The sequence below is a fragment of the Protobothrops mucrosquamatus genome, unplaced genomic scaffold (assembly GCF_001527695.2).
Source record: "Protobothrops mucrosquamatus isolate PMUCROS unplaced genomic scaffold, P.Mucros_1.0 scaffold387, whole genome shotgun sequence".
Lineage (NCBI taxonomy): Eukaryota > Metazoa > Chordata > Lepidosauria > Squamata > Viperidae > Protobothrops > Protobothrops mucrosquamatus.
In genome coordinates this window covers 605,622-617,910 of record NW_015386719.1, presented here as the reverse complement: position 1 = coordinate 617,910, position 12,289 = coordinate 605,622, and the positions used below count along the sequence as shown (strand labels likewise).

General features: G+C 41.7%; 1 protein-coding gene across 1 annotated transcript in view; it reads right to left on the bottom strand.

Annotated features, from left to right (window-relative positions):
* The window catches only part of LOC107287425 (cytosolic phospholipase A2 beta-like), a 40,915-nt gene that overhangs the window by 21,846 nt on the left and 6,780 nt on the right, over positions 1-12,289 (bottom strand). Inside the window, exons 2-5 of the mRNA XM_029284131.1 lie at positions 5,742-5,873; positions 5,164-5,222; positions 2,827-2,869; positions 2,527-2,590 (exon numbers count right to left, since the gene is read on the bottom strand). Of these exons, the coding sequence (XP_029139964.1) occupies positions 2,527-2,590; positions 2,827-2,869; positions 5,164-5,222; positions 5,742-5,873 (298 nt within the window). The remainder of the gene's footprint in view (positions 1-2,526; positions 2,591-2,826; positions 2,870-5,163; positions 5,223-5,741; positions 5,874-12,289) is intronic.

The window sequence follows — 12,289 nt, the reverse complement described above, 5'->3', positions numbered from 1 at the left end:
CATACTGATAATACCACATCCTGTGCCATTGAATGACCTCACCCAGCAGTTTCACACAGATGTCAAAAAAGAGTGGTGAGCAAGCTCTGCCACAAAGTGGGAGTCAAGCTATTTTCCAAGGTGCCTGAAGGCAGGACAAGAAGCAACGGGTGGAAACTAACCAAAGAGAGAAGCAACCTAGAACTAAGGAGAAATTTCCTGGCAGTTAGAACAATTAACCAATGGAACAACCTGCCTCCAGAAGCAGTGAATGCACCAACACTGGAAGTTTTTAAGAAGAAACTGGATAGCCATTTGTCCGAAATGGTATAGGGTTTTTTGCCTGAGCAAGGGGTTGGACTAGATGACCTCCAAGGTCCCTTCCAACTTTACTATTATTATTAATTTACTCAAAGCTGAGCAACAAAAAAGTCAGCACATTTTTGAAAAATATTTTAATACATGTATCATAGTAAATATTTACCATGTGCAGTAATTACTTTAAAATCATACTCTTTAAATATTCTCCACTGCCAGTGATGGCGAACCTTTTAGACATCGAGTGCCCAAACTGCAACCCAAAACTCATTTATTGCCAGGTGCCAGGTGGGTGTGGCCAATTGGGTGGGCGTGGCTGTGGTGGTCACAGCCGACTAGGTGGGCGTGGCTGGGATGGACATGGCCACCTCGATGATGCTTGTGGGGAGAGATGCCTGTGGGGGCCGGGCAGGGTTGGGGGAAATCCAGGGGGGTCTCTGGCAGGTTAGGGCAGTGGACCGGAGGCTCGTCCTGTGAGGTGAGGCGAAGCAGGGCGGGGTGGCCAGTTGCCGCGGGGCAAGGCAAGGTGAGGCAGTGGCTGGGGCCACTGCTGCCTGACACCATCAGCCCCTGCACACAGAGGCCAGTGAGCACATGGGGCTGACAGTGTCCTCAACAGCCACAGCCTGCTAGCTGTCCTGCATCATGGCAAACTGGCCATGGAGTCCCATCAGCACAGGTGGAGATGGCCCCGGGACAGCCAGAAGGAAGCCCCTGCCCGGCCTGGGTCCCATCCGCTCGACAGCTCTGATGGGGGAGGCTGCTGCTGCTCTAACCAGCCAACCATGCAGGGAATCAGGAGGACATGGAGGGGTTTGGAGCCACCTCAGCTGCTCGCTGGCAGCCTAATGAGGCAGCGGATCTCACGCACTGGCTGCCCAGACCCCCGTCTGCCCCTCCACCTCCTTCTGCTTCCCTGCATGGTTGGCTGGTTAGAGCAGCAGCACCTGCCCCCGTCAGAGCTATCGAGTGGATGGGGCCCAGGTCAGGGAAAGGATTCCTTCTGGCCATCCCGGAGCTGTCTCCTCCCGCACCAATGGGGCTCCATGGCCAGTTCGCCATGATGCAGGACAGCCAGCAGACTGTGGCTGCTGATGGATACTGTTGCCCCCATGCGCTCGCTGGTGTCAGGTAGCAGATCTGGAAGTGAAGCTGTGACACCCATCCTTGCACTGGTAGGGGCAGCGGTGGGGGAAGGCGGGATCTGGCATGCACCCACCCTTTGCTGCTGCCACCCCACATCATCCCGCGTGCACCTCCAGGACGAGCATGCGGGATGATGGGTGGCAGCGGGGAGGGGTGGGCATGTGCCACAACATGACCATGGGTAGCACAGCTTCACTTCCAGATCTGCTGCCGGCCAGGCCTGGCAATACAACGTTCACCACCGCCGCCTCCTGCTCAGCCCCGCGCGTTGCCCAGGCACTGCTGTTCCACAAGGCTGGGCAGCTGGTGTGCCTCATTGGGGCCTACCCCAGAAAGCAACCAAGGCAGCTCCAGACACCTGGCCGCCCCTTATCCTCCTTCTCCCCTGTGTGGCTGGCCGGTCGAGGGGCTTGGAGCAGCAGCCACTGAAACTCACCACTGGTTACTCGTGCTTGCTCACTCTATTGCTCGCTGTCTGCACCAAATGCTGGTCACTCATTCTCCCACCAAAACCTGCTCCTTTTATAGGTTTCCCTCACCCTGCCCAGCTCTCTCAGCTATTCCTGGACTCCCCATGCATGGAGAGAGGGAGGGGAGCAGCCCAGCCCTGGGTCCCTCTGTCTGTGACAATGGCGCACGTGCCCACAGAGAGGGCTCTGCATGCCACCTCTGGCATGCATGCCATAGGTTTGCCACCACGGGCCTATCAGGTTTGTCTTTTTAATAAATTAAAAGAGTATTTTACATATTAAATTACCTGATTAATCAGTCCAGGACTGCAACTAATAATCCCTCTGCAGTTAAAAGGAGTCTGGTAAAACACCAGCTGGTTATGTAAGACAAAAAGTCCCTAAAGACAGTGCCAGTCTGGTGTAGTGTTTAAGGTCCCTGCTAGATACCAGGGGCCATGAGTTCTAATCCCACCTTAGTCACAAGCCAGCTGGGTGACCTTGGGCCAGTTCCTCTTTCTCAGCCCTGGGACACAGGCAATGACAGACCACTTGAAAACTGCAGGAAAAACAGCAGGAGTCAACACTGACTAAAAGTTACCCACACATGTACACAAACGAACAAGGGACATACCTTTCAAAACCTTCTCATTATCCTCCTTGTTCACTTTTACATCCAAAATGGAAAGTTCACGGGCCTATGAAAACCAAAGATGCAACATTGTGTATAGAACTTCTGATCTATTTCTTTCCTTGCGTTACATCATATCCTACAATGCAGTGCTTCCTATGGAGAAAAATGATGGCATATACCCATTTTTCCCAACCTGCCTCTTGCAGATTTTCCAGCCCATGTGGTTAACACGGACCCAACACCTTTAAGGAGTACCAAGTTATAGAAGGCTGGTTTACACAAGATTCCAGATAAACTTACCACTAGGACACCATTGGAAATGAGTTGCTCAGAAGGGCCTGGCCTAAAAAGCAGAGGAAAAAAAGAAAAATAAACATACACAAAAAAACAAAACAAATAAGACCAATGTTGTTAGTCTTTGCTGTTTTAGAAATAAGTCTTTGTGGATGACTGACAAGATCAAGAAAGGGAATACAAACAGCTGAAGACACTCCTACAGACAGATAAATCATTAAGATGTTTGTGCATTGTGACACAGAGTAAAATTCTTTACTCAGTACATCTTTATCAGTTTGTCCATGAACTGAATTTAAAGGGACACCAATAAAACATAATGGAGTGTGGAAAAACCAAACCCAAAATATAATAGCAATAGCAGTGGTGGGATTGAGCCAGTTTGCACCAGTACGGCAGAACCGGTAGCTAATTTTTTGTTTCCCAGGCCCAGAATGGACTTCCGGAAGTGGCATCCACATAGAGAACCGGTTGTTCACATATTTGAATCCGACCACTGAGCAATAGCAATAGCACTTAGACTTATATACCACTTCACAGTGCTTTACAGCCCTCTCTAAGCAGTTTACAGAGTCAGCATATTGCCCCCAACAATCTGGGTCCTCATTTTACCGACCTTGGAAGGATGGAAGACTATCAGAGCCAGTCAGAATCGAACTCCTGGAGTGAGCAGTGAGTTAGCCTGCAGTACTGCATTCTAACCACTGTGGTGGTGGTGGTGATGATGACGATGATGATAATAATAATAATAACAACAACATAACAACTGGAACATCACTTGAACACCATTTACTTTGACAAAGTCACCCTCAGTCAATTTAAAATGGTTCTGCTTGGAAAGCTGTGACAATATCTCAAGCAACATCTGCCTATCCCAGGTCCTTGGGAAGAACTGAAAGGTAACTGAATGGAGCTGAGCATTTATTGGTCGGATGCCCTTCCTGATGCCTATCCAGAGTTCAGAGCAGATATTTACTCTTTGCACTCTGATAGAGAAACATCTATCGCTGCCTAGAATTGAACTCTCAATCTCCAGATTTTGGACTTTATCTCTAGGCTATTGCACCACTCAACCAACCATAGAAATAATAATCCAAAAATAAAACAATACCAGCAGTACTTCAGTACAGCACTGAATTAAAGGATAAGATAATTTGTCAATTAAACACCTTTGTATTTTTCTTTCTTGTTGTAAATTCACCATCGGTGCTTATAGAAGCAAAAAGGCTGATTATACATTTAATAAATAAAGCAAGCTCCTTTCTCTTCCACCTACAAAAATAAAATATCTGAGTTAGGGCTCATGCTTAGCCTGGAGAACCTCCTTGAATAGAGATGGAGCCATTACAAAATGATTGTCATCGTGAAAAGATCCTATTGATTATAATTATTACAGAAGCAAAAGAAGAAGAAAAAGTCTTTTGCTCACCAAATAGACCAGAAACAGACCTTTTTCCCCTGTTTTATATAACTTCTAACTTATGCAATCTATAAATAAAAATAAGAAATATAGTTCCTTAAATTCAGAATAATGCAGAATTAGTGGCTAATGATCCTTGTTCAAATCAAATTAGCATGCCAGGATCCAGGTTCTGACAATGCAGTACAGAAACGGGCTATTTCCATTGTTAAGGAAACAGACTCAACAACCACAAAAGTGCTCTAGAACTGGACATCTTTTTGAGAATTTGTTTGGGACAGGGAACTCATCCTGAGATCGAGTTGGAAGGGTGATTCTGTTCTAATTATGGACAGCATATAGAAGAACTAGTGGAACATCCAAATGGTTGTTTTCACATGATATGAGCTAAATAGGGATGAAAAAATAGTGGTTCAATATCTGCAGGAACTCCAACATGGTTTAGCATATTGTATAATTCAGAACAAAGTTACATCATATTATGTTTCATTTATTTGAATACAGCAGGGGTGTCAAACTGCCGGGACACGGCCGGATGCATCATGCCAAAACTGCGTCCACCCCATTGCCAGCAATGGAGAAAAAGTTGCAATACATCGCGACACATCACGTGATATTGCGAGTTTGACACCCCTGGAATACAGTATGCTATATGAACAGAGATCTGCTTCAGTCTGTTATGTTACATAAATTCAGGCAATGTATCAGAATATATTTATATTGAATTCTGTAACAGATCATTGCAGAATTGTATGGCTTACTAAACAAAATAGGTAGGACAGGTTAAGGTAGGATAGGATAGGATACTCAAATACCCAAAAAACAAGCTTTATTATCTGCTGAATAATTCAAAGAAGGAATTTTCCAAGAACCAAACTATGAACAATGACTTAATGTTTTATATCAGCTTTCAAATCACTTACACATCTGAGAGCTTGAATTCCACTTCTAGAAATTCATAATGATAAGATTGTTCTTGTTTCTGGTAATAGAAAAACATTTATAAAATGTACAGTAATGAAGACAACATTAACATATGCAGTCCACAGGAAAGGAAAGGAAAGGAAAGGAAAGGAAAGGAAAGGAAAGGAAAGGAAAGGAAAGGAAAGGAAAGGAAAGGAAAGGAAGTTGAGATTGCTTCAAATTTTGTTTAGATGACATGTGATTGAAAGCCTAATCCCCTTTATAAGGACACTTCTTTTCTTGGCCACCTGCTATTTTAATAGGAACGGTTGCCTGAGCCTCCTTTGGTTTTGATTTTTGGTGAAGCAAATGGATAGAAATTGTACTTCCACAGAAATAAACTTCCACATTTCAAAATAAACACTTTATACTTATGTCTAGGCTTATAAAACTTTTCCTTAAATTTCACTCTATCTGTGCTTTCCTTCCACAAAACCCATGAAATGTATCATTTAATAAACTTGGGAAAAGAACATCTATTAGGGATAAAGAATAATTGTACCCTACATTATCTTCAAAATAACTTTTTGGCCCTCACCTTTGGTTTTAAGGAGAATTTCTCAAAGACTGGATTTCCAGGCTGGACTTTTGACAAATCAAAAAGAACAATAAATTCGATGTCATCATTGGTGACTGGATCAGCATCACAAACATTCAACTGTATGATATTCTGGGGACAGAAGAGAAGAAATGGCAATTGCAGGCACCTTTTTACTGATGACAATGTAGATATTTCTGCTGTAATATTTTCTTCCAAATTGATGGAATTTTGGTTATTGACTTATAGTCAGAGTAAGAAATCTAATTAGTCAATCTTATTAACTCTATATAGCTGCTAATTTATTTACTTACTAGCTGTAGCTGGCCACACGTTGCTGTGGCTCAGTCTGGTAAAAGCATGTGTTGCTTTTACGTCCAACAGATGGCGCTGTTTTTCAAAAAAGCATGTTTTACCTGTCACAGGTGTGACATTTATATAATATAGGTATATAAAAACACACACGTATTCGAATGCAACGTTGTGTCAAAATTTCAAAGCAATCGGTGAAGAACTTTTGGAGATTTAAGATTTTGAACAAACGAACATTTACATTTTTATTTATATAGATGTATAGGATCTATTTATTTCATTTATACTCCCCACAATCTGAATCTTATTTTGGATAATCAATGTGGAAACTGTTGAGAGAAGGTACTATATATTCTCCACTACCATATACATAAATGGATAAATCCAAGTTGTATTTGAAACTTCAGCAGCCAACAATTCTAACTCTTTAAAATCTGTAGAAAGGTAATGTTTTTCATAATATCTTCTTTGTGTCTATTTCTATTTTATGATGGAGGTCTGTTTTTGAGGGATTCTTATTTCTCTCAGCAGTTTTTGATACCATCTGTTATGGCAAATCTCTAACTTCAGATGAGTGATAATTACCTTTTGTTCCTACTTGGAAACTTTAATTTTTAAAAAAGGCTGCTATTTTTACCTCAAGTCTTTGGAAAAATACAAGATCCTATCTTCATAATATTGTTCCAGTTTATGGTGTCTCAACTTATTGCTCAAAATTATGGTCCTTTCAGATGAAGAACAAAGAGAAGGAAGAACAGAAGCCAAATCAATAATTATGATCATTTGGCGATCTCAGGAGATAGTACTAAGGGCATCTTCCACTGCCTCTGAATTCTCATTTCAATTCCAAATCATGTTCTCTACCTTGTGACAATACAAATGCTTTTGTGTCAAGAACCAAAACAGCCAAGAAAGAAAGGCCTATAAGTTCTTTGACAGATCACATTAGACATCATATTCCACTTGCAAATAATAGCTTGTCTTATTACTCCCAAGCAGTTCAGTTTCCGCAATTAGAAACAATCAAGTCTAGCTATAGACTTAGGGAAATTCTGGAAATTCTGACCTTTGCCTAGAGCTCATGACATCTTGATGTATTGTAGATACTGAAGGTTTTGTCTTGACTTAGACTGGAATCTCTCTCCACTCTTCTTTAAGTCATCTATTTAGTCATGTCCTTCATCATTCTGCTAGTGCCAAATTAGCAATGATATCCAGCCCTCTACAACCCTATCCCAGTTTGGGTCAGAATCTCCAAGATCAAAGCATAGAGCTGACATTAAGATGATGAAAAAAGTCCTAGGTGCTGTTTCATCTAAATAATTCTTCCAATGCCAGTGTGGTTAAATAAATATATACAGCCCCATTTCCAGGAAAGATGGAAAATTCACCTGAAAACTTAATCAAAATGTATTTTCTGGGATATTATATTAGGAAACCTCCCCCCCAAAAAACCCCTGTCTACTAAGTTCCCAGAAATTATTAGCACTCTTTTTTTTTATAACAGATGTCACTGGCATTTTAAAACCCTCACATTAAATATGTGTAATGGAATATGTTTCACTACTGGCAACCTCAGGGTATTTGTTTCCAATCTTGGCAAGGGATTAATGGTAATCTCTGAATAAAAGGCATTAACTATCTGATCTCTATGCCTACACACAAAACTTCTGATAAGTACTTTCAGGCATGCAAGCATCTCCAAATGATAGAAGCCAAAAATTTCAGTAGTATGTTTTCCTTTTCAAGTATCAAATCAGGGAGTAAACTTTACAGTTTCATTTGGAAAAGTCCATTTTGCAATAACATTTTATGGATTTGTTTATCCTGTAAGCTCAAATAATACATACTATTTGCAATTACATTACACTACCTTGATTTTGGTTTGGATCCTAAAATAAAATGTTTCATTCCAGACTGGGTAATAAGAATCCCTGACAGTCTGGGTTCTGAATATCTCCTGCGATGCTGTTGGCAGATGCAAAGTCACGTAGCAACGAGATCCAAAAACTACAGCAGGAAAAAGAAGAACTTGGTAATTGTTTTTTCAAATATTCAGCACAGCTTAAGAAACAAAAGAAATATAATGGCTACAGGGATGTCAAACTCAATTTCATTGAGGGCCGCATCAGCATTGTGGTTGACCTCGGGGGGCCGGGTGGGTGTGGCCAGGGCCAAGGCAGTGGGGGCCGTTCCCTCACTGTTTCCAGGATGGCTTTGCAGGCCACATGAAACCACTTCGCGGGCCGCATCTGGCCCCCGGGCCCTTGTGTTTGACATGTGTGGCTTAGACACTGACATGCGGCTAACCTTTCTCCTGTCAGGTTCGGAGGGCTTCCCCCAGATCAAACGAAGCGATTGCTGTCGCTTCGTGATCAACGGGGCACCCCTCCTTCAGCATCACCTCTTTGAGGCAACTTCAGACCCATCTTGGGTTCTCCTGGCAGGACGAAACTAGCCGTGGGGAGCGGAGGTCCACTCTCGCATGGCCATGTGCTACGGGCACAAAACCAGAAGTCCTCAGATTCTGAGAAACTCTTATTAAAATGTAGAATTTTTAGAAACAATTTTATGTAGTGGAAATGAGATTCAACTTAATGAGATAAAACATCAAACGAGATATAGGAGCAGTGCAAACTGGGTAGAAGATGGATCCTCTTCATAGAAAAAAGTGTAATAAGAAAGCATGTCCTGATCTGGGTTCCAGAAAAGACTATTTGAAGATTCACTGCAGGAAATTTATTGAAAACCATGCTTTTGGGTTGGAGACAGAGTGGTGCATTAACAGGAAAATGAAACCTAGGGACTAGTGGCAGAGAATCAGTGGAAAAATCTGAAACAAAAGCAAGAGATGCTGTTGGAAAAAAAAAGATTGATATCCCATATAAGCTGTAAACAATCAAGTTTATTATATTTTATTTTGCTCTAAGTCACAAAACAATCTCTAAAATTCTGAGCTCAGCTTTTCTAAATTTCTGTTTCTGTGAGATCAACACAAGTAACTCAACTCTATTTTTCAACCATAACATGCCAGGAACTTACTTGGCATATAAGAGGGGAGAATACTGGCTTTCAGTATCTTGACAGACAGCAGGCATAGTGGAAATAGTTGGTTCTGCAATGGAAACAAAGCCAATAATGAGGTCCTGAGCCAGTCCCTAGAATCTGGCATGTGATACTGTATACCACCATCCATATTCCTTTCATTTTGGGGGAATATGCTGACTCTGTAAACCGCTTAGAAAGGACTGTAAAGCACTATGAAGCACCATATAAATCTAAGTGCTACTGCTATTTGTTATAGGCAGCTTATGATATTTCCCTGCAATGCCCAGCTGTGAAAGATCCTTAGATGTTGCTGTGGAATTCTGGTGCAGTGCAGAAGGGAAGGGCCACCCAACTCATGAAATGCATACTTTTCTTGTTCTTTTAGTTTTCAGATGTTTTCCAAATTACTTCATGATCATTGCCATACTGCAGAGCTATGATTGCCATATAGAATATTCAGATTTTATTATCTTCAGTAGTTAAATTATTATACTTTCCAAATCCAGGTTACTTTCCTTATGAGAAGTCCTTGCAAATAAACCTGGAGATGGCCATGGTCATGCAATAATCTGTGTGACAGAGCCCATTTCTTGGATTCGTTGATGATTATTATGTGATGCTTGACTGCCACATGTATTTTATGTGTATGTGAATGGGCTTTATATTAAGCTCTATAAAACTGGCAAGCTCAGGAAACATGAAGCACTGGGATTTCTGGAAAAATCTATATTGTTGATAGGGTAGTTGGTAGAATCTTGAAACCTGACCACAGAAATTAATTTTTCTGCAGAGATACTTTGAGAGATTAACACCAAGATTAATATTAGACCAACAATCAAGAAGTAAATGATAACCCAATCAAGGAACTACTGACATAGACAAACAAGCTAATAGTAAACAGCCTAATCAAGAAATCACCAAGAACACTCCCCACTAATACTGACAGGGCAAGCCACTAATATTATAAAATAAGAGCAAACCCCACTCCCTTCTAGCACTGATGATGTTACCTAGTTTAGTAATGAAATGTCTGCAAAAAAACCCCACTAAGCTCAGAGAGAATCAAGGACCTGACAGTTCAACCCTGAATTACAAATATTCTATCAGTCACTTTCCATTCCTGCTGTATTTCTATCTAAGGATGTCTTCATCCACCTCTTTTTAAAATATTTTATTAGTTTTCCAATTTTACATTTGAATATTTAAAAAGCAACATGGTGACTGGGTTACAATAGCTCAATAACAAAATCTTAGTGCAAATCTCAGATTACAATATCGAATATTTCTTCTCTTTTTCCCTTAACATTTACTGTCTCATATTCAGGTTAGTACATTTCTAATTATATCAACTTAATAAGAACATCATTATTACATTTATCAATAGATTTTTAGCTTATACATATCTTAATTACCTTCAATCTTCATAAACAATCCATATCCTGTTATTAAGTTTACTCAATTTTTAATTTCTTATCAATATTCCAATTTAACCTTTAATATTTGTAATTTCCAGACTTTGGGTAACCAAAATTTCCCTTATCTCACTTCATAACAAACTATAATATCCAAAATACATATTTTATCTATTTGAATATAATCTTGTTCTATTTCCTAAGAGTTATCTATTTCCCATCTTATTTAATCATCTACTTAATAACACAATATCCCCTTTAATAAATCAAAACCATTATATATACTGCCTGGGTTAATCAATAAATCAAACATATTCATAATATTTAACTTTCTTTTCCCTTTTAAGTCCAATTTTTAAATATTAAGCTGATAAAATCCTTATTTTCAGCTATTTTCCAAATACTATAAATCTAATAACCAAAATTCCCCTTATCTCAACATCTCCCTTTAACCCTCTAATTGGCAATATAAAATCCTCTCTAATAAGTCAAAATCCCAGTTTTTTCAACCTTATTCTGGCTTTCTTCCTTTGCCAATTAGGCTTCCATATTAACGCCTTTAAATCATCAAATGGATCTCCCTCTATTCTTACATGTATTGTTTGAATTAAAGGAGACCATTTGATTGCCAGTTTTCTGGAAGGACTAGCCCAGCGGTTCTCAACCTGTGGGTCGCGACCCTTTTGGGGGTCGAATGACACTTTCACAGGGGTTGCCTAAGACCATCGGAAAACACATATTTCCAATGATCTTAGGAACCGAGACACCGCTCCTCTATCTGTCTCCAGGCGAGGGGAGTAGGAGGTGGAGGAAAGCCCGAGCAGGGAAGGATCTGGGCCGGCGAGGGCGGAGCCGCATTCGGGCACTGCTTCTGGAGCTCACGGATGCTGGCCCGGCTCTGGCATGCTTCGGGGTAGAGGTTGTCTGCTGTGTTGCTGCCAGGAGCCTCAGCTAGCTAAAGCGCCTTTCAGAGAAAGAGCGAGGCCACGGTCCAGCGTGGCCCTGCTTTCCCCTGCAGGGCGACCCAGCCAGCAGCGTCCTACTCTCGTCGTTTCAGGGAGGAGGGAGAGGAAGAAGAAGAAGGCATCCGCCCAGCGGGCTGCTACCTCTGCCTCCTCGCGACGGAGAAGTGCTTTGAGGCAGATGGCAGATTATAAAACTGACACTTGGCTCAAAGCGGGGATGGGCGGGCCTACAAAGCCACTGCTCCTCCGTGGGCGGACGGATAGCTGGATGGCTAGGAAAGTTCCCCGACTCTTCTGCTGTGGAGGAAAAAAACCAAGCTTCGAGATCTCGCGAGCAGGCACGCAGACGCGACTGAGCTTGCAAGAAGCCCAGCAAGCTTTACGTTGAGGCGGGCAGTTTATAAAAGGAAGGAGCAATCTCCTCATGCTCCGGAGTGGGGGAGGGATGGTGGTATGTCCGTTCACTTCCCAGAAAAAGCTGCTCGGGACATCTCCATTGCTAAAAGATAATGCCCTTGCTTTCCTATGATGTTGAAGGTGTCCTATGTTAGGAAAAAACAAAACACAATCCCCACGCAAAAACAGTCCACCCGTGATAATGCAAAACCTAAGGAAGAGCGTAGCTGTTTTTATTACTCTTATCACAACTCTGAGAAGTAAGTTGGTGGCAGTTGCTGCACAGGAGTTAACTGAGCTCCCAGATAACCCATCCTCACACAATTGGAAGTTTGCATTAGATCCCCTAAATTCCCAGTGATAGATCACACTAATGATAAATGTGGGAGCTTTGTTCCTACTTATGTGGCGGGCA